This window comes from Lissotriton helveticus, chromosome 2_2 (assembly GCF_964261635.1).
Source record: "Lissotriton helveticus chromosome 2_2, aLisHel1.1, whole genome shotgun sequence".
Classification (NCBI taxonomy): Eukaryota; Metazoa; Chordata; class Amphibia; order Caudata; family Salamandridae; genus Lissotriton; species Lissotriton helveticus.
The window spans coordinates 187,965,822-187,992,583 of NC_136060.1; the positions used below are offsets into that span (position 1 = coordinate 187,965,822).

At 53.0% G+C, this 26,762-nt stretch overlaps 1 protein-coding gene across 1 annotated transcript in view; it reads left to right on the forward strand.

The window, feature by feature from the left end:
* Positions 1–26,762, forward strand: part of RFC1 (replication factor C subunit 1) — a 711,111-nt gene that overhangs the window by 428,034 nt on the left and 256,315 nt on the right. Inside the window, exon 12 of the mRNA XM_078678327.1 lies at positions 399–503. Within this exon, the coding sequence (XP_078534453.1) occupies positions 399–503 (105 nt within the window). The remainder of the gene's footprint in view (positions 1–398; positions 504–26,762) is intronic.

The following is a 26,762-nucleotide window of genomic DNA, read 5'->3' on the forward strand; positions in this document are numbered from 1 at the left end:
TTACGTGCAAGCACCCACAAATATTTAAGCATACGCACTCGGCCACCCTCACATTTACCCATTCACATACAGTCAGTCTCTCACACTCAGTCACACAATACACACACTTAACGTTCTGTTTCGATTACTGTTAAATGTAAAGTGTCCTCCTACTTTTATTAGTCTAGTTATGCTATATAAATTAGGATAAAAAACCTTCATCTTGTCTTAGTCAAGTCCAGAGAGTAGATAACCCTAACTCTATCTGAAAATATTACACACAGTTTTCATGTTGTCATCATTTGTTAACCCAGTTTTGCTTGCATTTTCAGTCATGTGCACTTTCAAATTTCCTTCTTGGACATTACTTAAATATTTTGAAAACGTTAGACATGTATTTCATTGTTCCTTTCTTGCAGGCGGAGGGTTTTGGAACAAGAGTAATTGATGAAGATGGACTGTTCAGTTTGATACGTACCACACCTGGTCAAAGGTCCAAATATGAAGTGAAAGCTGAAGCTGAGGTTTGTAGAAAACGTGCTCATTGGACTATTATGTTAAAGGTTATTTGTGTGTAAAAAGCACAATGTAATTGAGATCAAACTGGATTAGAATCTTTTTTTTACTTTTAAAAATAAAAAGGTATGCAGTGGAATGAGAATACAGTGGTACAAAAGGGGGAGATGATGGACGGAGCATCTCAACCAATCAAACACTCACACCCAGTCAACAGATCTGGGTTTAATCCATCACCGTTCTTTAGCCCTCTCTGCCACCCCAGTTCAGACATGGCCATATGCAAATCAGTCTGACCCTGTGCCTCATGGGAATAGTCCAGCCCGAGCTGCCAAGCCATGCCTTCCCTGGACCGGAAACAAGCTTCCGAGGACCGGTTTCTGGCATTTCAGCCGTCTTCAGCCCGGCTTGCTTGAATCCAGTGGCAAAGTGAGCAAGGGACTCACGTCTGAGCATACCCTGCCAACTTATGGCAAACAAAGTGGTACAAAAGGGGGTGGTGATGGACGGAGCATCTGAACCAATAACAAAACACTCACACCCAGTCAACAGATCTGGGTTTAATCCATCACCGTTCTTTAGCCCACTCTGCCACCCCAGTTCAGACATGACCATATGCAAATCAGTCTGACCCTGTGCCTCATGGGAACAGTCCAGCTCGAACTGCCAAGCCTTGTCTTCCCTGGACCGGAAATAAGAATCCTGGGACCGGTTTCGGGTTCATCCCCTTTGCAAAAAAACAATGGATTTAGGCCCAGATCTCTGTACTGGGGTGAATGTATGACATTGTTCTGCATTCTGTCCATCAATTGCTGTTTTTGCATTTGTCACCCCGAGTGGGATGGGTATGCTCTGACGTGAGTCCCATGATCTCCACACCACTGGAGTCGAGCTATCCTGGCTGAAGACGGCTGATAGCCAGAAACCGGTCCTAGGATGCTTGATTCCGGTCCAGTAAAGACATGGCTTGGCAGTTCGGGCTGGACTGTTCCCATGAGGCACAGGGTCAAGGCTGATTTGCATATGGCCATGTCTGAACTGGGGTGGTGTGGAGTGCAAAAAAACGATGGATTTAGGCCCAGATCTCTGTACTGGGGTGAATGTATGACATTGTTCTGCATTCTGTCCATCAACGGTTGTTTTGCATGTGGAATGAGAATACAGCTCTCATGGTTCTGACTTGCATGCTTTCACATAGTTACTGTTGCAATCATTTTTTTTCATTATGTATTTAGGCAGTGGCTAGTATTTTTGCTATAGCATTTATGAGTTATTATCTGTGCACATGTTTATCCCTCTAACATTTAAGAGTTAGGTAAAAATATTGTACATGTCAATACAAATAAGCACTTGTTTGTTTGCTTTTTTCACTGCAGACTTTAACATTGGCTTCGACATTGGCTTAGAACCAGGACTCCGGTTTGACTTAAGTTAAGAGTTAAAGGCCACTTGAAAGCCAAACCACACCCACACAGTGTTCCCTACATTTTTAGATCTCGGCTAGCGAAGGCTGCGCTTGCGCAGTCTCGCTGCCGAGATTTTATGTTTTCCAGTAGTGGGGCTTGAACCCGCCCCTACCCGCCCCTCTTCTCCATTGGCTGGCTTCCTAAACGGAGGCCAGCCATTGGAGAAGAGGGGAGTCTGTCCATTTAAGCCCCGTCCTTTTCAGATTGAGGGGCGTGTTTTTTGATGTCCTTTCTCTCCTTGACGTCATCGGACCAAAACACGCCCCCAATCTGAAAAGGACGGGGCTTGTTTACTCCGTTACTAGTGCGTTTGATGAAAGACACATCAAAGACACGCATTGCCATGGAAATACCCAGCAGGTCACGATGTAGTGCCTTCTTTATGTCAACACTGCATATCCTTTTAGTTACAGTCCTAAAAGAAAGCCGGAAGTGTCCATGTATTGGCCAATCCTATCGCTCCATTAGAAGAAAAGGCGGATACATTCCCAATGATTGCTACTAGCTATGCCGTGGCTCTTCTTCGTGATTGTCCCTGAGGATTAAATTTAAAACCAATCCGAAAGTAGAGTGACTCCCAAATCCAGCGGAGGGGTGGTGCCAGCCGCTTTACCTAGCTGCGTGGTGTAGATTTCTGGCCGACTAAACCTCTCCCCTCCAGGCCACCCCCTTGCTCAGTTGGTGTTGTCGAAAATCCAGCAAGCATGTGTTTTACTTTACAGCCGTCTCACCCCGACAGCTTTGTTTTCCAACCGCGCCCATATTTTGACCTCTGAACATTTTTTTTTTTAAATAAATTGATTCAGTATGTGCTTTTTTTTTTTTGGAGGGGGTGGTGGGATGAGAAAGCTTCGTGGATTTTTTTGTTGTATTAATGGTACAGATAGGAGTAGGGGGGTGCCTGTAACCGCTGTGCGTGTATTTTCTTTACGTTGGACCTTGATTTCTTGTAGTTGCTTTTTATTATTCTGCCAAATAAGAACAGAGCCATAAAAGTAGAAGGCCTTCCTCCCCTTTTGCAAGCTTTGTTCGTGGCTGGCCTGCACCGCGTTTTAAAGATGTGTTCGATATCCTCGTTGTGGTCGGGTCTTTGCAGCAGGGAGTGCCGGGCCGGCATCCGGTATGCGTGTGATGTATGCTCAGAGCCCCCACGAAGCTGCCTGGTGCCAGCGCATCTCGAGGCTGGGGGCGGGGCTCTAACTCGAGTAATGCACACATGCCCTGTCAGAGATGCATTCTTGATTGCATTAGCCTGCTACACGTGTGCCAAAGAGCAGACATGGGGCTTATCAAGACGGTCAGCGATGAATGTAAGCGCAGCAGCGTTCGCCTCTGGATCCCGCAGTGACACCCTACTACCACCCGATAGTAGTTTTAACCTCTGCTGCTGGAAGGAGTGGGACCTGCTTAAAACTGACGCCCATGCGTATCCCCCTCCCAGGGTTCTAATCTGGGGCCCGCGTGTGTTTGGAGATGGTGTTGAGAGCGGGTCATTGCTCACACCAGCTGCCCCTAGCAGCCGCACCCCTTCATGTCTAAAATCGGTTGCATATGCGGAATGTTTAGAAGGATTTCTTCAGGATTACAAGTTCACATCTGAAAGATACTTGCCCGGTGCTTTTTGGCCGTGATTGGTATAATTTTACTACTTTACCTTCTGAATCCGGGTTTCACCCTGCAGTACTAAGCATTGGTACTTTAAAACACTGTTCATGTTTTTACCTAATGTGTTTTTTCATGACAGTCCGTTTGGAGTCTACATGGATAGCAATGAAAGGCACGCTTTTGGTTTTTTTAGACTTTATTTTATCTAAATCTGACCCCTACCCTATAATTGGAGCCACTTGCGGAAACAAGTTCCCTAACACTGAAACTGCCGGACAGTTTGCACATTATACTAGCAAGGAAGGCCAACCTTTGCAGCGCGCAGGACATCGAGGGCTGGCTGGAGGGGGTCAACAGCTGCAGCGACCGCAGCCTCTTCCCGGCCTCCTACGTGGAGGTGTTGCGGGCGGCTGAGCTCGCCCGGCCCCCTCCCCCTCGGAGCCGCACTACAGGGCCCGCTATGCCAACCTGCCGGCGGGCGGCTTCTCCCCGGAGCCGGTGCAGTCCTCGTTCTGGGCCCCGCAGGACTCTGCTGATGCAGCAGCAGCTCTCGCAGTCCTACCCGCCCGGGCCCAAGCACGGAGCCCACTACAAAACCAGCCAGGGCAGCGACGACGAGTGGGACGACAACTGCTCCACCGTGACCGGCGACACCAGCACCCCCGGCTACCCGGAGTACGAGGGCGGCTAGCCGGCCAGCTACCGCCTCTCCACCCGCTCGGACGCGTCCTCCCGCTCCTCCTACACCCCCGCAGGCGGGCACCGCCAAGGGCTCGGCACGGTCTCTCTTGAAAAAGGTAAGGGACAGGCATACATTTGCCCTTCTCCTTATTTTGTTTTTAGAGGGATTGTTATATCATCAACTTTGTGGAGCTATAACAGCTATATGCTGCTTATAAAGAAGCTTTGAAGGGGTATCACTCACAATGTAAAATTGCGAGAGCTGCATACACTGAGTACAGTGACGCAAGCACAGAACTGTCCGCGCACTCTTTTCTCTGTTGTCAAGAAGTTAACAGGAGCGGATATTGTACCGATCCCTCCAGCTTTGGAGGAAGCCCAATGCAACTCTATTGCTGAGTTCTTAATTGCCAAGGTTGAACGCATATACGATTCTATGAGCACTCCCTTGACAGTAATTGAACCTCAATTAGGACAGACTGCGGCGACTGAACGACCGCTTTCAATGGCGAAAGTCACAAACTGGCAACTGTTTGATGATACCTCGTTCCTTTCCTGTTTGAACAGTGTTAGATCTGGATCACCTCGTGATCCAGTACCTGCGAAAGTCCTAACGTTACTGGACCTTGAACCCCGGCGGGTTCTTATGAGACTTCTTAATGCATCTTTAACTGAGTCTCATGTGTTACAGGAATGGAAGCATGCGATGGTTGTCCCTCTCCTAAAGAAGGCAGGAGCGGACGTGTCCAATCTTGCCAACTTTAGACCCATATCCTTGTTGCCTGTTTTCTCAAAAGTGTTGGAAAGGCATGTTAACACTCAGTTAAATCATCTTGTGGAAAGCTCTGGATTTTTACATCCTTCGCAGTCCGGCTTTCGAGCGCACCACTCCTTGGGGTGACGGAGAGTTTGCGGCACGGTATCGACCGCGGGGAGACATCTGCACTCATCCTCCTGGATTTGAGCGCTGCATTCGATACCGTGTCCCATCCCATCCTCTTGAACTCTCTCCGGTCCCTGGGAGTAGATGGTCCTGCGCTAGCCTGGATTGCCTCCTTTTTAAGTGAGCGCACTTTCCAGGTTTTTTCAACGAAAGCTGTATCTGTCACCTGTTCATCGGCGTATGGAGTTCTCCAGGGGTCTATACTCAGCCCCCTACTATTTAACATCTATGTTAGACCCCTGGCTACCATCGCGGAGGACGCTGGGATGACAATATTTTCATACGCCGATGATACTCAGATTGTTTTCTCCCTTTCCAGCAGTTAGTGCAACAGTATATCGGTCCTGGAGGTCGGACTGTCGCGTGTCGCTGAGTGGATGCAGAGGCACTTCCTCAAGTTAAACGGTGACAAGACCGAGATCGTCATCTTGGGGATGAACAAAGATCTCTGGGGCCCTCAGCACTGGCCTAGTGACATGGGACCCCTTCCCCAGCCGGTCTCTGTGGTTCGCAACCTCGGATTTCTTATAGATGACAAGCTCTCTGAGGCAGCAGGCCACTAAGGTGGCCTCCGTCTGTTTTGCCACCTTGAGATGGCTTCAGAAAATCCTATGGATGCTGCCCTGTGCCACCCAGTGAACCGTAGTCCAGGCGCTAGTAATTTCCCGCCTAGACTATGGAAATGTCCTCTATCTTGGTGCCGACACTTTAACCATCAACAAACTTCAGGTGGTGCAAAATTCGTCGGCCCGACTTCTTTGTAACGTACCGAGGAGATCTTCGGCTTCGCAGGCTCTTCGTGACCTACATTGGCTTAGGGTCCCGAGCCGCATCAAATTCAAAGCCCTGTGTTATCTTTTTAAAATTAGTTAACTTCATTTGCGAACATTGTCATATGGACGCATCCCTATTTGTGGGCACTCTCTTCAGGTTCGTTCAAAAATGACAGACTCCTCTTTGATTTATCATTAGTTTCTTGGTTGCTTTTAATGTTAGTTCCACTCTTGATTTCGCATTTCCAAATTACATTATCACACCATTTTTAATTGTATCGCTCAATTGCTCCGATGCATTTCGGGCAAATGTGCCCTTTTTCCAGGAGCTCTGAAATGATTAAACACGAATACACACTTATAATCATAACCCATGATAGTCAGTCTACAATAAATCACAATATAAACATCATGCTCTTCAAATCATAATGGCATGCTTGACCCGGTGTGTGCAATCATTAAAACAACAGAGTGTAAAAAAAGTGCTTCAGTGGGTGGACCCGTAATCACGGAAAAGTGCACGAAAATTCAAAAGAAACGGGTAGAAAATGCTTACATGTCCAATCCGGACAATTGTTAATTCGAATCGCAACAGGTCTCATACAAAGGCACCCAAGCATGCTTGAACTGCAACAGCTGCAACAATGTGATGAAAGGCAATGCAATAAGCCACCCAATGAAGGGCAATAACATCAGAGTAAACGTCAACGCCACCTGTGATTCGAGTAATTTGATCTACCTTATAAAATGTCCTTGCGAGAAGATCTACATCGGAAAGACAGAAAGGAAAATCAAGGTTCGTCTTAACGAACATAAATCAAATATACGGACAAAAAACGTAAAATCTAGCATAGCGACACACTTCGCTGAACATCAACATAATGTGGCGCAACTCAAATTTATGGTCCTGGAGATCATTGAAAAGAAGGAGGGAAGGGACAATAACAGAACCCTCCTGCAACGTGAATTGGCATGGATCTACCGTTTGCAGTCACAGAAACCTTTTGGTCTCAATGACCGCATTGAACTAAGTTGTTTTTTATGACTAAAATTCGTGACTAAAATTCATGATTAAAATTCGTGGCTTTTTTGACACTATGGACCTTTTGTGGCATAGCATGTTTAGTTTGGTTTTTACACACATTGATATATGCTCTTCACAAGGTTTCAATATCTTTACACACCCAACATGGCCGACACAGTAGCCGATCACATTTTTCGATCCCATCGTTTATTTTTACGGCTGTGCCGTCTCCGTCACTTCCGCTTCCCTCGTTTTTTTAATAGTCTGTTTACACGGCGTTAAAAACTTGTCCCCGACCAAGCAACGCGAGTCGCTGCACCACCAGCTTCACTGAATCGGCAATGGCCAGATAATTTCAAGTAAGTCGAGAGTCCTCCTCGCTGTGTTTCCCGTACTGAGCTTCCCTAGCTCGGCGCGCCCAGGAATCTAATGTTATGCACGTTTTTGTCCCTAGATTCGAGTGAACAATTGTCCGGATTGGACATGTAAGCATTTTCTACCCGTTTCTTTTGAATTTTCGTGCACTTTTCCGTGATTACGGGTCCACCCACTGAAGCACTTTTTTACACTCTGTTGTTTTAATGATTGCACACACCGGGTCAAGCCTGCCATTATGATTTGAAGAGCATGATGTTTATATTGTGATTTATTGTAGACTGACTATCATGGGTTAACATGAAGTTAACTAATTCGGTGTAAATGGCCGGTTACACCACCTATTGGAGCACCCAAAAACTGCTTTAGAAACGACTTTAAAACCAAACAAAGAAGGTTAAAATTGTATTTTTACGTGTGTTGTGCACCGCGCCTTTCTGTTTCATCTTTTTAAAATTAAGCAGGGCTCGGCCCCAAAATATTTACAGAGTCTTGTCCAAACCTACAAACCGAGTCGCACATTGAGATCTTCTGCAAATGGCGATTTTGTTGTTCCAAGATTTAAACTTGTAAAGATGGGGGGTCGGTCTTCTCCCATCTAGGCCCCAAATCCTGGAACGCACTACCTATCGCCCTGAAATCAGAGACTGATCTATTTTGCTTTCGGAAAAAACTTAAGACCCTGCTCTTCTAGTAGATCTGCCCTCGCACTAGCTGGCTCATTGCACTGTGTTGTGTTTTCTTTTTCTTCTTCTGTCTATCCCTGGCGCCGGGAAACCCACTGCGGGTAGCCGTTGCACATTATAAGTTTAAATAAACAAATAATAAATAAATAACTTTAGCTGATTCATGTGGAAAGCACGACTGCTTCTCATATGGCTCCTGTTTTAATCAAATATTTGATGTCACTGATCTCAAAGGAGAGGTTTGCCCTATGCGTATTCCAGTCTGTCCCCTTAGAGATAAGCACATCGTGGCAGTCCGGTGCCCTTTGAGAATTAACGTTTAGTAACAAATCAACTTTAAGAAGTGTTGTTGCCATACACTGGTGAGTTCGACTTGTTCATAAGATGGGCTATCATTGGCAAGAAACCCAGAACGTGGTCTACTACATAATCAGCGAGAGACCTTGGCCTCCCTTCAAATCATTTGTTCACTATAAGAAAGAGTCAGGAGAGAAGGAAGTCATAAAGAATTTCAGGAGATTTAAACACTGTCCCGTGCTTAAACTCCTCCTTCTTAATGAAAAAAGCAAGTATGGAAAGATGATAAAACAGCTCCTCCTCAGCGGTGGTTCCATGGTGCTTGTCAATCCTTTGAGTGTAGGGATTAAGTGCTCAAACATTCTTTTCATCTGGTTGTGGTGTGAACAAGATAAATCAGGGTTACTGCACATTTGTCCCATATCACCTTCAAGTATGTGGATTTGAAGTTGACTCAATTGTCCAAAATGGTGTCTTTAGAGAAGCCAACTGATGAAAAGATACCAATCAGAACCTTCGCTACAACAGGTCTGTAGTGTCCTTGGGATCACTGCCTTAGGATGCCTGGCAATATGGTCAACCACAATAATCATGTATTTGTTGTCTGAAGCCATCAGGCATCCAGCAGGCAATGGTAACCCTCCACACTTCACAAATGGCACTGTACCAACTGTATTGGCTCTGTGTGTGTGGGTATGTATGTATGTTTGTGTGTGGCTCTGTGTATTTGGCTCTGTGTGTTTGTGTTTGGCTCTGTGTGTTTGTGTTTGGCTCTGTGTGTGTGTGTGGCTCTGTGTGTGTGTGGGGGGGGCTCTGTGTGTGTGGGGGGGCTCTGTGTGTGTGGGGGGCTCTGTGTGTGTGGGGGGCTCTGTGTGTGGGGGGCTCTGTGTGTGTGGGGGGGCTGTGTGTGTGGGGGGGCTCTGTGTGTGTGGGTGGTTTGTGTGTGGGGGGCTCTGTATGTGTGGGGGGCTCTGTGTGTGTGTGGGGGGCTCTGTGTGGGGGGGCTCTGTGTGTGGGGGCACTGTGTGTGGGGGGCTCTGTGTGTGGGGGGGCACTGTGTGGGGGGCTCTGTGTGTGTGTGGGGGCTCTGTGTGTGTGTGGGGGCTCTGTGTGTGGGGGGGCTCTGTGTGTGTGTGGGGGGCTCTGTGTGTGTGGGGGGGCTCTGTGTGTGTGGGGGGCTCTGTGTGTGTGTGGGTCTCTCTGTGTGTGGGACTCTGTGTGTGTGGGGCTCTGTGTGTGTGTGGGGCTCTGTGTGTGGGGGGCTCTGTGTGTGTGTGTGGGGGGGCTCTGTGTGGGGGGGCTCTGTGTGGGGGGCTCTGTGTGGGGGGCTCTGTGTGTGGGGGGCTCTGTGTGTGGGGGGGCTCTGTGTGTGGGGGGGCTCTGTGTGTGTGGGGGGCTCTGTGTGTGTGGGGGGCTCTGTGTGTGGGGGGACTCTGTGTGTGTGTGTGTGTGTGTGTGGGGGGGCTCTGTGTGTCTGTGTGGGGGACTCAGTGTGGGGGGCTCTGTGTGTGGAGCTCTGTTTGTGTGGGGCTGTGTGTGTGTGGGGCTCTGTGTGTGTGGGGCTCTGTGTGTGTGGGGCTCTGTGTGTGTGTGGGGCTCTGTGTGTGTGTGGGGCTCTGTGTGTGTGTGGGGCTCTGTGTGTGTGTGGGGCTCTGTGTGTGTGGGGCTCTGTGTGTGTGGGGCTCTGTGTGTGGGGGGCTCTGTGTGTGGGGGGCTCTGTGTGTGGGGGGCTCTGTGTGTGGGGGGCTCTGTGTGTGGGGGGCTCTGTGTGTGGGGGGCTCTGTGTGTGGGGGGCTCTGTGTGTGGGGGGCTCTGTGTGTGTGGGGCTCTGTGTGTGTGGGGCTCTGTGTGTGTGGGGCTCTGTGTGTGTGGGGATCTGTGTGTGTGGGGATCTGTGTGTGTGGGGCTCTGTGTGCGTTTGGGGCTGTGTGTGTGTGTGGGGGGGGCTCTGTGTGTGTGGGGGGGCTCTGTGTGTGTGGGGGGGGGCTCTGTGTGTGTGTGTGGTGCTCTGTGTGTGTGTATGGGGCTCTGTGTGTGTGTGGGGGGCTCTGTGTGTGTGGGGGGGCTCTGTGTGTGTGGGGGGGCTCTGTGTGTGTGTGTGGTGCTCTGTGTGTGTGTGTGGTGCTCTGTGTGTGTGTGTGTGGGGCTCTGTGTGTGTGGGGGGCTCTGTGTGTGGGGGGCTCTGTGTGTGTGTGGGGCTCTGTGTGTGTGTGTGGGGGGCTCTGTGTGTGTGTGTGTGGGGGGCTCTGTGTGTGTGTGTGTGGGGCTGTGTGTGTGTGTGTGTGTGGGGCTCTGTGAGTGAGTGTGGGGCTCTGTGAGTGAGTGTGGGGCTCTGTGAGTGAGTGTGGGGCTCTGTGAGTGAGTGTGGGGCTCTGTGAGTGAGTGTGGGGCTCTGTGAGTGAGTGTGGGGCTCTGTGAGTGAGTGTGGGGCTCTGTGAGTGAGTGTGGGGCTCTGTGAGTGGGTGTGGGGCTCTGTGAGTGAGTGTGGGGCTCTGTGAGTGAGTGTGGGGCTCTGTGAGTGAGTGTGGGGCTCTGTGAGTGAGTGTGGGGCTCTGTGTGTGTGTGTGTGGGGCTGTGTGTGTGTGTGGGGGGCTCTGTGTGTGTGTGGGGGGCTCTGTGTGTGTGTGGGGGGCTCTGTGTGTGGGGCTGTGTGTGTGTGGGGCTCTGTGTGTGTGTGTGGGGGGCTCTGTGTGTGTGTGTGGGGGGCTCTGTGTGTGTGTGTGTGGGGCTGTGTGTGTGTGTGTGTGTGTGGGGCTCTGTGAGTGAGTGTGGGGCTCTGTGAGTGAGTGTGGGGCTCTGTGAGTGAGTGTGGGGCTCTGTGAGTGAGTGTGGGGCTCTGTGAGTGAGTGTGGGGCTCTGTGAGTGAGTGTGGGGCTCTGTGTGTGGGGGGCTCTGTGTGTGGGGGGCTCTGTGTGTGTGTGTGTGGGGCTGTGTGTGTGTGTGGGGCTGTGTGTGTGTGTGGGGCTGTGTGTGTGTGTGGGGCTGTGTGTGTGTGTGGGGCTGTGTGTGTGTGTGGGGCTGTGTGTGTGTGTGGGGCTGTGTGTGTGTGTGGGGCTGTGTGTGTGTGTGGGGCTGTGTGTGTGTGGGGCTGTGTGTGTGTGTTGGGCTGTGTGTGGGGGGGCTCTGTGTGTGTGTGTGTGTGGGGGGCTCTGTGTGTGGGTCTCTGTGTGTGTGTGGGGCTCTGTGTGTGTGTGGGGCTCTGTGTGTGTGGGGGGCTCTGTGTGTGTGGGGGGCTCTGTGTGTGTGGGGGGCTCTGTGTGTGTGGGGGGCTCTGTGTGTGTGGGGGGCTCTGTGTGTGTGGGGGGCTCTGTGTGTGTGGGGCTCTGTGTGTGTGTGGGGCTCTGTGTGTGTGTGTGGGGGGCTCTGTGTGTGTGTGTGTGGGGCTCTGTGTGTGTGTGTGGGGCTCTGTGTGTGTGTGGGGCTCTGTGTGTGTGTGTGGGGCTCTGTGTGTGTGTGTGGGGCTCTGTGTGTGTGGGGGGGGCTCTGTGTGTGTGGGGTGGGCTCTGTGTGTGTGGGGGGGCTCTGTGTGTGTGGGGGGCTCTGTGTGTGTGTGGGGGGGGCTCTGTGTGTGTGTGGGGGGCTCTGTGTGTGTGTGGGGGGCTCTGTGTGTGTGGGGGGGGAGCTCTGTGTGTGTGTGTGGGGGCTCTGTGTGTGTGTGGGGGGGGCTCTGTGTGTGTGGGGGGCTCTGTGTGTGTGTGTGTGGGGGGCTCTGTGTGTGTGGGGGGCTCTGTGTGTGTGTGTGGGGGGGGCTCTGTGTGTGTGTGGTGCTCTGTGTGTGTGGGGGGCTCTGTGTGTGTGTGTGTGTGGCTCTGTGTGTGTGTGTGTGTGGGGCTCTGTGTGTGGGGCTCTGTGTGTGGGGCTCTGTGTGTGTGTGGCTCTGTGTGTGTGTGGGGCTCTGTGTGTGTGGGGGGCTCTGTGTGTGTGGGGGGCTCTGTGTGTGTGGGGGGCTCTGTGTGTGTGGGGGGGCTCTGTGTGTGGGGGGGCTCTGTGTGTGGGGGGGCTCTGTGTGTGGGGGGGCTCTGTGTGTGGGAGGGCTCTGTGTGTGGGGGGGCTCTGTGTGTGGGGGGGGCTCTGTGTGTGTGTGGGGGCTCTGTGTGGGGGGGCTCTGTGTGTGGGGGGGCTCTGTGTGTGGGGGGGCTCTGTGTGTGTGGGGGGCTCTGTGTGGGGGAGCTCTGTGTGTGTGGGGGGCTCTGTGTGTGGGGGGCTCTGTGTGTGTGTGTGTGGGGGGCTCTGTGTGTGTGGGGGGCTGTGTGTGTGGGGGGGCTCTGTGTGTGTGTGGGGGGGCTCTGTGTGTGTGTGGGGGGGCTCTGTGTGTGTGTGGGGGGGGCTCTGTGTGTGGGGGGCTCTGTGTGTGGGGGGCTCTGTGTGTGTGTGTGGGGGGGGCTCTGTGTGTGTGGGGGGGCTGTGTGTGTGGGGGGGCTCTGTGTGTGTGGGGGGGCTCTGTGTGTGTGTGTGGGGCTCTGTGTGTGTGTGTGGGGCTCTGTGTGTGTGTGTGTGGGGCTCTGTGTGTGTGTGTGTGGGGCTCTGTGTGTGTGGGGCTCTGTGTGTGTGTGTGGGGGCTCTGTGTGTGTGTGTGGGGGCTCTGTGTGTGTGTGTGGGGGCTCTGTGTGTGTGTGGGGGCTCTGTGTGTGTGGGGGGGGCTCTGTGTGTGGGGGGCTCTGTGTGTGTGTGGGGGGCTCTGTGTGTGTGGGGGGGCTCTGTGTGTGTGTGGGGGGGAGCTCTGTGTGTGTGGGGGGAGCTCTGTGTGTGTGTGTGGGGGGGCTCTGTGTGTGTGTGTGGGGGGCTCTGTGTGGGGGGCTCTGTGTGTGTGGGGCTCTGTGTGTGTGTGGGGGGCTCTGTGTGTGTGTGTGGGGGGGCTCTGTGTGTGTGTGTGGGGGGCTCTGTGTGTGTGGGGCTGTGTGTGTGTGGGGGGCTCTGTGTGTGTGTGGTGCTCTGTGTGTGTGTGTGGTGCTCTGTGTGTATGGGGCTCTGTGTGTGTGTGGGGGGCTCTGTGTGTGTGGGGGGGCTCTGTGTGTGTGTGTGGTGCTCTGTGTGTGTGTGTGTGGGGCTCTGTGTGTGTGGCTCTGTGTGTGTGTGGCTCTGTGTGTGTGTGTGGCTCTGTGTGTGGGGGGCTCTGTGTGTGTGTGGGGCTCTGTGTGTGTGTGTGTGGGGCTCTGTGTGTGTGTGTGGGGGGCTCTGTGTGTGTGTGGGGGGGGCTCTGTGTGTGTGTGTGTGGGGCTGTGTGTGTGGGGCTCTGTGAGTGAGTGTGGGGCTCTGTGAGTGAGTGTGGGGCTCTGTGAGTGAGTGTGGGGCTCTGTGAGTGAGTGTGGGGCTCTGTGAGTGAGTGTGGGGCTCTGTGAGTGAGTGTGGGGCTCTGTGAGTGAGTGTGGGGCTCTGTGAGTGGGTGTGGGGCTCTGTGAGTGGGTGTGGGGCTCTGTGAGTGGGTGTGGGGCTCTGTGAGTGGGTGTGGGGCTCTGTGAGTGAGTGTGGGGCTCTGTGAGTGAGTGTGGGGCTCTGTGAGTGAGTGTGGGGCTCTGTGAGTGAGTGTGGGGCTCTGTGTGTGTGTGTGGGGCTCTGTTTGTGGGGGGCTCTGTGTGTGTGTGTGGGGGGCTGTGTGTGTGTGTGGGGCTGTGTGTGTGTGTGGGGCTGTGTGTGTGTGTGGGGCTGTGTGTGTGTGTGTGGGGCTGTGTGTGTGTGTGGCTGTGTGTGTGTGTGTGGCTGTGTGTGTGTGTGGGGCTGTGTGTGTGTGTGGGGCTGTGTGTGTGTGTGGGGCTGTGTGTGTGTGTGGGGCTGTGTGTGTGTGTGGGGCTGTGTGTGTGTGTGGGGCTGTGTGTGTGTGTGGGGCTGTGTGTGTGTGGGGCTGTGTGTGTGTGGGGCTGTGTGTGTGTGTTGGGCTGTGTGTGTGGGGGGGCTCTGTGTGTGTGTGTGTGGGGGGGCTCTGTGTGTGGGGCTCTGTGTGTGGCTCTGTGTGTGTGTGGGGCTCTGTGTGTGTGGGGGGCTCTGTGTGTGTGGGGGGCTCTGTGTGTGTGGGGGGCTCTGTGTGTGTGGGGGGCTCTGTGTGTGTGGGGGGCTCTGTGTGTGTGGGGGGCTCTGTGTGTGTGGGGGGCTCTGTGTGTGTGTGGGGCTCTGTGTGTGTGTGGGGCTCTGTGTGTGGGGCTCTGTGTGTGTGTGGGGCTCTGTGTGTGTGTGGGGCTCTGTGTGTGTGGGGGGCTCTGTGTGTGTGTGTGGGGCTCTGTGTGTGTGTGGGGCTCTGTGTGTGTGTGTGGGGCTCTGTGTGTGTGTGTGGGGCTCTGTGTGTGTGTGTGGGGCTCTGTGTGTGTGGGGCTCTGTGTGTGTGTGTGGGGCTCTGTGTGTGTGTGTGGGGCTCTGTGTGTGTGTGTGGGGCTCTGTGTGTGTGGGGCTCTGTGTGTGTGTGGGGGGCTCTGTGTGTGTGTGGGGGCTCTGTGTGTGTGTGGGGGGCTCTGTGTGTGTGTGGGGGGCTCTGTGTGTGTGTGGGGGGCTCTGTGTGTGTGGGGGGGCTCTGTGTGTGTGTGGGGGGGCTCTGTGTGTGTGTGGGGGAGCTCTGTGTGTGTGGGGGGAGCTCTGTGTGTGTGTGGGGGGCTCTGTGTGTGTGTGTGGGGGCTCTGTGTGTGTGTGTGGGGGCTCTGTGTGTGTGTGTGGGGGCTCTGTGTGTGTGTGTGGGGACTCTGTGTGTGTGTGGGGGCTCTGTGTGTGTGTGGGGGCTCTGTGTGGGGGGCTCGGTGTGTGTGTGGTGCTGTGTGTGTGGGGCTCTGTGTGTGGGGCTCTGTGTGTGGGGCTCTGTGTGTGGGGCTCTGTGTGTGGGGCTCTGTGTGTGGGGCTCTGTGTGTGGGGCTCTGTGTGTGGGGCTGTGTGTGGGGGGCTCTGTGTGTGGGGGGCTCTGTGTGTGGGGGGGGCTCTGTGTGTGGGGGGCTCTGTGTGTGGGGGGGCTCTGTGTGTGGGGGGCTCTGTGTGTGGGGGGGCTCTGTGTGTGGGGGGGCTCTGTGTGTGGGGGGGCTCTGTTTGTGGGAGGGCTCTGTGTGTGGGGGGGCTCTGTGTGGGGGGGGGCTCTGTGTGGGGGGGCTCTGTGTGTGGGGGGGCTCTGTGTGTGGGGGGGGCTCTGTGTGTGTGGGGGGCTCTGTGTGTGTGGGGGGCTCTGTGTGTGGGGGGCTCTGTGTGTGTGGGGGGCTCTGTGTGTGGGGGGGGCTCTGTGTGTGTGGGGGGGCTGTGTGTGTGGGGGGGCTCTGTGTGTGTGGGGGGGCTCTGTGTGTGTGTGGGGGGGCTCTGTGTGTGTGTGGGGGGCTCTGTGTGTGTGTGGGGGGGCTCTGTGTGTGTGTGTGGGGGGCTCTGTGTGTGTGTGGGGGGCTCTGTGTGTGTGTGTGGGGCTCTGTGTGTGTGTGTGGGGCTCTGTGTGTGTGTGGGGGGCTCTGTGTGTGTGTGTGGGGCTCTGTGTGTGTGGGGCTCTGTGTGTGTGGGGCTCTGTGTGTGTGGGGCTCTGTGTGTGTGGGGGGGGCTCTGTGTGTGTGGGGGGGCTCTGTGTGTGTGTGGGGGGCTCTGTGTGTGTGTGGGGGGCTCTGTGTGTGGGGGGGGCTCTGTGTGTGTGTGTGGGGACTCTGTGTGTGTGTGTGTGTGTGGGGGCTCTGTGTGTGTGGGGGGGCTCGGTGTGTGGGGGCCTCGGTGTGTGGGGCTCTGTGTGTGTGTGGCTCTGTGTGTGTGTGTGTGGCTCTGTGTGTGTGGGGGGGCTCTGTGTGTGTGTGGGGGGCTCTGTGTGTGTGGGGGGGGGCTCTGTGTGTGTGGGGGGGGGGGGCTCTGTGTGTGGGGGGCTCTGTGTGTGTGGGGGGCTCTGTGTGTGTGGGGGGGCTCTGTGTGTGTGTGGGGGGCTCTGTGTGTGTGGGGGGGCTCTGTGTGTGTGGGGCTCTGTGTGTGTGTGGGGGGGAGCTCTGTGTGTGTGGGGGGGCTCTGTGTGTGGGGGGGGGGGCTCTGTGTGTGTGTGGGGGGGGCTCTGTGTGTGTGTGTGTGGGGGCTCTGTGTGTGTGTGTGAGGGGGCTCTGTGTGTGTGGGGGCTCTGTGTGTGTGGGAGGGCTCGGTGTGTGTGTGGGAGGGCTCGGTGTGTGTGTGTGGGGGGGCTCGGTGTGTGTGTGTGGGGGGGCTCGGTGTGTGTGTGTGGGGGGGCTTGGTGTGTGTGTGGGGGGGGGCTCAGTGTGTGTGTGTGGGGGGGCTCTGTGTGTCAGGGGGATCTGTGTGTGTGGGGCTCTGTGTGTGGGGCTCTGTGTGTGTGGGGGGCTCTGTGTGTGTGTGTGTGGGGCTCTGTGTGTGTGGGGGGGGCTCTGTGTGTGGGGAGGCTCTGTGTGTGTGGGGGGCTGTGTGTGTGTGTGGGGGGGCTCTGTGTGTGTGTGGGGGGGCTCTGTGTGTGTGGGAGGCTCTGTGTGTGGGGGGGCTCTGTGTGTATGGGGGGGCTCTGTGTGTGTGTGGGGGGCTCTGTGTGTGTGTGTGTGTGGGGCTCTGTGTGTGTGTGGGGCTCTGTGTGTGTGTGGGGCTCTGTGTGTGTGTGGGGCTCTGTGTGTGTGTGTGGGGCTCTGTGTGTGTGTGGGGCTCTGTGTGTGTGTGGGGCTCTGTGTGTGTGTGGGGCTCTGTGTGTGTGTGGGGCTCTGTGTGTGTGTGGGGGGCTCTGTGTGTGTGTGGGGGCTCTGTGTGTGTCTGTGTGGGGGGCTCTGTGTGTGTCTGTGTGGGGGGCTCAGTGTGGGGGTCTCTGTGTGGAGCTCTGTTTGTGTGCGGCTGTGTGTGTGTGTGGGGATCTGTGCGTGTTGGGCTCTGTGTGTGTGTGTGGGGCTCTGTGTGGGGGTCTCTGTGTGGAGCTCTGTTTGTGTGCGGCTGTGTGTGTGTGTGGGGATCTGTGCGTGTTGGGCTCTGTGTGTGTGTGTGGGGCTCTGTGTGTGTGTGGTGACCGTCGTGACCTGGTCAGAAACGGTCCCTCCACTCGCTCCTTGGTGTGCCTTACTTGTGCCCCCGATCTCGCCTGCAATTGTGCCTGGTATCGTATCGATATTGTTTATTAACCTGTATTTGTGCCAGATTGTGCCCCCAATCTCGCCAGCATTGTTTTGGTGCCATTTGTTGTGCTTCTCAACCCTCCCCGCTCCCTGCCGCTGCTCCCCCGCGGCCCCACCCCGTTCCCTCCAGCATCCCCGGACCTCGCCACCCCGCTCCCGCCTCCCAGCTGCTCCTCCCTCCCACTGGTAAACATAAGGGAAGTCCCGCGAGGTGAAGAGCTGTGACCGTCCTGACCTGGTCAGAACCGGTCGCTCCACTCGCTCCTTGGTGTGCCTTACTTGTGCCCCCGATCTCGCCTGCAATTGTGCCTGGTATCGTATCGATATTGTTTATTAACCTGTATTTGTGCCAGATTGTGCCCCCGATCTCGCCATTTGTGGTGCCATTTGTTGTGCTTCTTAACCCTCCCCGCTCCCTGCCGCTGCTCCCCCGCAGCCCCACCCCCGTTCCCTCCAGCATCCCCGGACCTCGCCACCCCGCTCCCGCCTCCCAGCTGCTCCTCCCTCGCTCCGCCCCCTCCACTCTCCACTTATGACAGAGTGGCAAACGCGCAGCGTTCACGCGTAGCGGGCGCGCCCTATGCGCGCCAAAGGTAAGCCCGTCTGCGCCCGTCCGCGCCAGGACCGCGCCCAGCGCTAGATCCCCTGGCTCCCGCAGAGGCCATCCCTCCCGCAAAACATACGACGCCGCAACCCTCACTGCACTCAACACCGGCCGACTCCCCGATTGCCACCGAGCCGCCCCAGGACGCACTCATGGACCCTTCACCTGCCAAGCCTGCAAGTTCTGCTGCATCAGGACCCACACTACAACCGCACACGCCAAACAGAGCTCCAACAACAACCACCTGAAGTGCATCCTGCTCAACACCGGTTCGGTCCACAGACACGCCATTGAACTATGGAACCTACTCGACACCTTAACTCCGGACGTCGCCTTTCTCACGGAAACCTGGATGAATGCCTCATCAGCGCCCGACATCGCCATAGCCATCCCGGACGGATACAAGATCATCCGAAGGGACCGCATCAACCAAACAGGAGGAGGCATCGCAATCTTCCACAAGAACACCATCCGCATCTCAACCAGTTCGACGACACCCTCACAGCCACCGAACACCTTCACTTCCAGATACACACCGACCCCAAGACCACACTGAGAGGCACCCTCATTTACAGACCCCCAGGACCCCGCACACAATTCAGCGAAGACATCACTGACTTTGTCAGCCCACACGCCCTCCCCTCGTTGACTACATTCTCCTAGGGGACCTCAACTTCCACCTGGAGAATTACAACGACAACAACACCACCGCCCTGCTGGACAACCTTGCCAATCTCGGACTCAAACAACTGGTGAACACCCCCACCCACTACGCCGGACACACGCTCGACCCAATCTTCTCCTCCAGCAAGCACATCTCCTTCAGCCACTCCACCGGACTCCACTGGACAGACCACAGCTGCGTCCACTTCAGCTTCAGAAAGAACACAACTCACCACTTCCCGCAACAGGTCCCCCGCAGAAGCTGGAACAAAATTACCGCCGACCAGCTCACCACTTCACTGAATCAAAACGCTCCCGCCAGATCAACGGACCCAAATGAAGCAGCCATCAATCTCGCACAGTGGATCACCCACTGTGCTGACAACCTAGCACCCCTGAAAAACAATCCCAACAAGCCAGGAAGCAAAAAAGCCTCCTGGTTCAACGACGACCTCAAGAACTCCAAAAAGAACTGCCGCACCCTCGAGAAAGTCTGGCGAAGAAACCCAACCACAGACAACATGACTGCCCTCAAGTACGCCACCGCAAACACCACCAGCTGATCCTCACCACCAAGAAGTCAGCATTTAAGGATCGACTAGACAACAACGCCCACAACAGCAAGGAACTCTTCAGCATCGTCAAAGAGCTCACCAATCCCAGTGTCGGCAACAACGACATCACTCCCTCTCAAGACCTCTGCGACTCTCTCGCCTCGTTCTTTCACAGCAAGATCGCAGACATGCAAAACAGCTTCGGCGACCAGACCACTGCCCCTACCACTGAACCGAAACCCCCCACCACCACCCTCCGCGCCTGGACCCCGATCAGCACCGAAGACACCATCCGCATGATGAACTCCATCCACTCCCGATCACCTACCGACCCATGCCCCCATCACATCTTCAACAAGGCCGACTCCGCCATCGCACCCCAACTCCGGGACATCATCAACTGCTCCTTCAACACTGCTACCTTCCCGGAGAGCTGGAAGCATGCCGAACTCAGCGCCCTTCTGAAGAAACCTTCAGCAGACCCCACCGAACTTAAGAACTACCCCCCATCTCGCTCCTCCCATTCCCCGCCAAAGTCATAGAGAAGACCGTCAACAAGCAGCTCACCGCCTTCCTTGAGTCTAACGGTTCCCTCGACCCTTCACAGTCCGGCTTCCGAGCCAACCACAGCACCGAGACCGCCCTCATCGCAGCCACAGACGACATCGCAGCCACAGACGACATCCGAACCCTACTCGACAACGGGGAAACAGCGGCCCTCATCCTCCTGGACCTCTCCGCAGCGTTCGACACGGTTTGCCACCGCACCCTAGTACAACGCCTCAGAAACGTTGGGATACAAGATAAGGCATTGGATTGGATCATCTCGTTCCTTGCCGGAAGAACCCAGAGAGTCCGCCTCCCCCCTTTCCGATCAGAGGCTACCGAAGTCATCTGCGGCGTACCACAAGGATCATCACTCAGCCCCACCCTCTTCAACGTCTACATGAGCCCCCTCGCATCAATCGCACACCAACACAACCTAAACATCATCTCCTACGCGGACGACACTCAGCTAATCCTCTCCCTCACCAAAGACCCAACCACCACGAAGGGATGAAAGAAGTAGCCGAGTGGATGAAGAACAGCCGCCTAAAACTGAACTCAGACAAGACAGAAGTCCTCATCCTAGGATCATCCCCCTCTGCCTGGGATGACTCCTGGTGTCCCCCGGCCCTTGGCAGCGCACCCAAACCAACGGACCATGCTCGCAACCTGGGCTTCATCCTAGACTCCTCCCTCTCGATGACCAGACAAGTCAACGCCGTCTCATCATCATGTTTTAACATCCTACGCATGCTCCGAAAGATCTTCAGATGGATCCCCATCGAAACAAGGAAGACGGTCACCCAAGCACTTGTCACCACCCGACTGGACTACGGTAACCCCCTCTTGACCGGAACCACAGCCAAACTGCAGAAAAGACTTCAACGCATCCAGAACGCCTCCGCTCGACTCATCCTGGACATACCTCGACAAAGCCACATATCCGAACACCTAAGAGACCTTCACTGGCTCCCCGTCAGCAAGAGAATCACGTTCCGTCTCCTCACCCACGCACACAAGGCCCTCCACGACCTAGGACCCAAATACCTCAACAATCGCCTAACCTTTTACACTCCCACCCGCCAACTGCGATCATCCAATCAAGCCCTCGCCACAATTCCACGCATCCGAAGAGCCACCATGGGAGGAAGATCCTTCTCCTACCTGGCGGCGAAGACCTGGAACTCCCTCCCCACCCACCTCCGTCTTACCCAGGACCACCTCTCCTTTAGAAAACAACTCAAAACCTGGCTGTTCGATCAATAGCGAACCCCTCCCCCTTAAGCGCCTTGAGACCCTCTGGGTGAGTAGCGCGCTATACAAATTTCTGATTGGATTGGATTGGATTGGGCATGTGTGTGTGTGGGGGGCTCTGTGTGTGTGGGGGGCTCTGTGTGTGTGGGGGGCTCTGTGTGTGTGGGGGGCTCTGTGTGTGTGGGGGGCTCTGTGTGTGTGGGGGGCTCTGTGTGTGGGGGGGGGCTCTGTGTGTGTGGGGCTCTGTGTGTGTGTGTGGGGGGGCTCTGTGTGTGGGGGGGCTCTGTGTTGTGTGTGTGGGGGGGCTCTGTGTGTTGTGTGTGTGGGAGGGGTCTGTGTGTTGTGTGTGTGGGGGGGCTCTGTGTTGTGTGTGTGGGGGGGCTCTGTGTTGTGTGTGTGGGGGGGGGCTCTGTGTTGTGTGTGTGGGGGGGCTCTGTGTTGTGTGTGTGGGAGCTCTGTGTGTGTGTGTGTGGGAGCTCTGTGTGTGTGTGTGGGGGGGCTGTGTGTGTGGGGGGGCTGTGTGTGTGGGGGGGCTGTGTGTGTGGGGGGGCTGTGTGTGTGGGGGGGCTCTGTGTGTGGGAGGGGGCTCTGTGTGTGGGGGGGGGCTCTGTGTGTGGGGGGGGCTCTGTGTGTGGGGGGCTCTGTGTGTGGGGGGCTCTGTGTGTGTTTGGGGCTCTGTGTCTGTGTGGAGGGCTCTGTGTGTGTGTGGCTCTGTGTGTGAGTGGGGCTCTGTGTGTGTGTGGCTCTGTGTGTGTGTGGCTCTGTGTGTGTGTGTGGCTCTGTGTGTGTGTGTGTGGCTCTGTGTGGCTCTTTGTGTGTGTGGCTCTATTAATCAACTAGTCACTCTCTACTAACTATTAATCACTGCTAATACTCTCTACTACTCTCTAAGGCTTACCTATTGCCATTGTAAATGACAATACCATATATTAATCGGTTTTAAAAAAAAAACAGTAAATGAAACAAAATGACATTTGCAATGCCAATAGCTCTAACTTTAACAAAGACGAGACCATTGCATTGTAAATGCTTGTTCTGGTGTCTGATAGCGATAGATAATACTTTATTTGATTTAAAAAAAATCATAAAAGGGTGGACTTACCACCATGCAAGCAACATTTTCATCATAAAAACAACACAAAATCAACTTTGAATCAACTTAAAAACTAATATCATAAAATATGCAAAATTAGCGGGGAAAGGTCTAAAAGGAAAAAGAATAAAAGGAGTCTTGTGTGTTCGTTCTGGATACACATTATTTTGAACTCGTAATAAGAAGGGGAGAGGTGAAAAGGTATGGGAGAATAATAGGAGTTCACACAGGGGGCACGTTAACTCGTAATACAAAAAGGCGACCGTTTGGAGAGGAGGGGAAAGGAGTGGAAGAGTCAGTGGCGGCCAAAGCCTGGCCTATTGTCCGGAGACCTCTTTGATTGCTGCCCTGTTTTCCAGCTCTATAGCAGCGAGGTTCAAAAATTTTATGGTTTTACATGAGAGTTCTATCCAAGTTCCACTTAGGCATCTTATCACCGCCGCCCTACAAGTTCTCACCTGGGCTTCTCTTAGAAGTGATTGAAGAAGCATTTTTCTAAGATTCTGAAGTGCCGGGCATATGCATATAAGGTGCAGTAAAGACTCTGCGCCGTTGCCACAGAGGCGGCAGTCGGGAGTTTCCCACAGCCGTAGCCATCTTGGAGTGAGATCTTTGGTTGAAAAGCAGCCCAGCCTTAACAGGGTTAGTTTCCTTTTGTAGTGGTCCCTAAAGCATTCTTTCAAATATTCCTGAGGTTTTAGGTGGGTATATGACGGCAAAACGATCCAGGCATGGTTTTTGCCAGCCATTGCCGCTTTATCCATGAGTAATGATGCTTGTTTGACTGCTTTCTTGGTTATCAGCTTGAAAGCAGAATAAGTCATGGGCAAAAGCCAGGATTCTTCCAGTTTTAATGCTTTGAGAGCTTGCCTCAAGGTCTTATATATTGAGCCCGGAAGCCCGGCCTGTTTTTCAACTTCTAACCAGCAAAGGTGCGCCAGGGATTCGTCTGCTGCGTCCCTCATGCGCCAATAATATTTGACAAGTGCTCCTTGTCTTGCTGGGAGCTGGTTAGTAAGACCAAACTCCAAACGAATTTGGGCTTGAGAGATATGACGCGGGATTGAGAAAAGGTTTTTGAACAGCCTGGATTGGGCGAGATTTAACACTGCGAAGTCCCGGGTTGCCAATAATTCAGAACCATATGTTAGTGATGGCAGAAATTTAGCGGCTGCAATCTTAAGAATGTGGCGAGTGGAATGTCCGTTTAATTGCTTTTGGACAGTTTTAAAAGCAAATTGAAGCTGCTTGGCTTTGGATTTCCCCTGTTCCAAATGCTGTTTAAACTTTAATCGGTGGTCCAATAGGATTCCCAGGTATTTATATTGAACTACCTGGGTTAGAGAGGTAGAATGTATCTTCCAGACGAAGTTTTGTTTTTTCTTTCTTGAGCCGCAGAAGCATAGGATGTTTGGTTTTTTTAGGTTTATAATCAGTTGTGCGTTGGAGAGGTACTGCAACAGTTTGGAGATCAAGCGTTGTAGACCGATGGGGGTTTTTGAGAGGAGCACAATGTCGTCTGCATATTGAAGACTTATTATAGGTGAGTTGTCCAATTTTGGTGGATCCCCCTGAATGGTACGCAGGTCACTTTCTAGGTCCGCGGTGTAGATGTTGAAGAGGCTGGGGGCTAGTACGCAGCCTTGCTTTAAACCGTTGGTTGTGTGGAATTTCTTTGTCAGGCGTTGACCATCTCCTTTTTTCACTTGGACCCAAGTGTCTGAATAAAGCTCAATTATTCTGGTGTCTGATCTCAATTAATGGTTTGCTTGTTGAGTCATATGGATTTGTTTTTGCTACTACTTAGTTTTGCTATTTTCTTGCTGCCTTCTTATTTAACTAGAGGAATAGCATCGGCTGATAACATAAGGCTACAGGTTAAAACAATTCTGCCCATAAGTGCTTCCTGTTTATCGGTGGAGACAGTCGATGACACATACCTCTTTCTTCTTTTTCTTTTCTTAAACACATATGCATTTTGAGTATTGTAACATATTTATTTGGATTTTCATAGAAGTACAAGTAAATATTTCTTCCGTTTCACTAACATATTCCTTCTTGATTCGGCCATCATTTATGTCCCCATATCATAAGAAAGGAAATCGGACTTTGGCTTGTTGGGTGATACAGCAGTGACCAAATTGCATTTGTGAAGCCAGTGGTGGTTTTGCATATTCCTACCAAATACCTGGTTACAATAGCTCATTGCCAACTGCAGCTTTTCTACAGTGTTTCCCACAATCTTTTCCCACTTCAGGTCATGTGTGTTCTACTTTGTTTCCACTACTGTTATGTCCTTATAGCCTGCTGCTGAGGGCTATGGCGGTGGTTAAAGTCTCTGAACCTCAGTTATGGACCCGATCCGCAGGCGAGGGTCTAAAACCAGGGAGAGGGCCTTTAACAACTGGTATAGCCAGAGACAGAAATGCTATAATGCTATTAGGACATTCCACTCACTAAGTGTAGAATGTTCTAAATTAAAGAGAGAAAAAACGTAAATGCAAACATTGAAATGTTGGAGCAGAAAGCTTATACCAGCTGTTATAAGCCTGGAGCTACTCTATTGTTTTCAATGGAGCTCTGAACATTCCAGTATTCTAATATAGCTTTAGAGTCTGCCGTAGCGGGCTATACTGGCAATTAAAGGTCCACTGCGGCGTTAAAGGCACGAGCCGAAGGCCTTAAACAAGCGAGCAGACCTTTAATGGCCAGTAGAGCCCGCTACGGAGGGCTCTAAGGCTATTAGAACATTCTGCAAAAATGCTCTAATTTGTAAAAAGAAAAAAAGGCCTCACATAACCCTAGGGGATTGTAACAGAGCAACCAGAAATCCTCGTAATAACCAAAACCTGGCTCTTACAGGAATCTACCCGTGATATTCTGGCAGCGTTGCCCAAAGACTACATCCTCCAAACGAACCGCCCACCGGGCAAAGTAGGCGGAGGAGTGGCCGCCATTATATGCCAGGACCTTAAATTTACAACATTCATCCCACAAGGCCTCATTTCAGTAGACCATGTCGTAATCAAACTGGAGTCTGACTCAGCGCCCCTAATCTGTGTACCACTTTACAGGCTCCCTCAGAGCATGTCTCTGTTTTCCCAATCTCTGGGTGAACAGGAAACCCAACTGGTATTTATTTATTTATTTTAAAGGTTTTATATAGCGCTGGCTAGACCCAGAGGTATCTGAGCGCTCTACATGAGCATCAGATCATAGTTACAGGTTTCATTGTTACAAAGGTTGCACAGTTATTAGAGCATGGCAACATAGTTACTTGTAAGGTCGAGATAAACAATAAGCACAAATACGAAGGGGAAAAGCAGGCAGGGGGAAAAATTCAGGGGTGGGGGAAGGAGCTGGGGAAGTAGACAGGTAATGAAGGCGGGAAAGAGGGGGGGAGGGTGAAGGACACCGCATGGAAAGAGGAAGGGAAGGGCGTGCCAAAATCCTGCTGATTGGTGACTTTAATTACTGGCAAATGACACACTGGGTGGTCCCCATTCCACTGAGCTAACCGATTTACTCACTGGATTAAACTTTGTTCAGCAGGTATCCTCTGCTACACACATCAAAAGGCACATACCAAGTATGGACTATCACTCTTGTTGTGTCTGCTCTCTCGATCTCTCTATGCAAATGGTCCGACCACTATTTAATAAAGTTCACCATCAACATGATACCACAGCCAAAACCCCTACTAGTGAAGGCTAGGAAATGGAGTACTATTGATAAAAATATGTTTCACGACACACTGGCCAACACAGCCCCATCTAATGAATCCGCTCTCAATCTCAGCGAGAAAACTATCTCAGCCTAGCTATTAGCAGCCAGTTATAAGCACGCTCCACTCAAGAAAATAAATCTAGTCGTGATGCACAGAGATGGTTCTCAACTTACCTTAAAGCTAAAAAACGAGCCCTTCGCCAATCGGAAAGGAAGTGGAGACAGTTACTCATCAGAAGGAAAACTAACATATTTGGCTACTATGAGAGATTACAAAAAAACTATTTTGACCGCTAAAACCTCACTTCTCTTTCAGAATTCTGACCTCTTATAAAAGATCTAAGGAAATCTTCTCCATTGTTATTGAACTGTGCAACCCGGACAGTATTACAATAAAACCCACTCCCTCTCAAGCAGATCTTGTCAAACTATCGTCTGATCTCCTTGCTTCCCTACCGGACTATGGTACTGGAAGCTCATGTGGCTAAGTGCCTCTCCAACTTAATTGAACATTCGATTATCTCGACCCACATCAATCAGGGTTCTGCCCTGCCCACTCAACAGAGGCTGTGATATTGGCAGTACTAAGTTCCCCTCAGGCCTTTGTGCTGTTGGATCTCTGCGGCTTTTGACACGGTCGACCATGGTATCTTGGTGGACTGTGTCAGAGATGCGGGCATCCAGGGCTCAGCCCTCAGTTGGATTAGTTCTTTCCTAGAGGGCCGCTCCCAGTCGGTCCGCATAGCCCAGTTCACGGCACCAAAGTTAAGGACTACCTGTGGGGTCCCGCAGAGCTCTTCACTAGCCTCTCATCTGTTCAATCTCTACCTTCTCCCTTTCATACGGTCCCTCAAAGAGAGGAAAGACGACACTTTCAATTACGCAGATGACCTGCAACTAATGTTTAATATTGACAACTCTTCCGAATGAGCCCTCGAATTCCAGACTCCA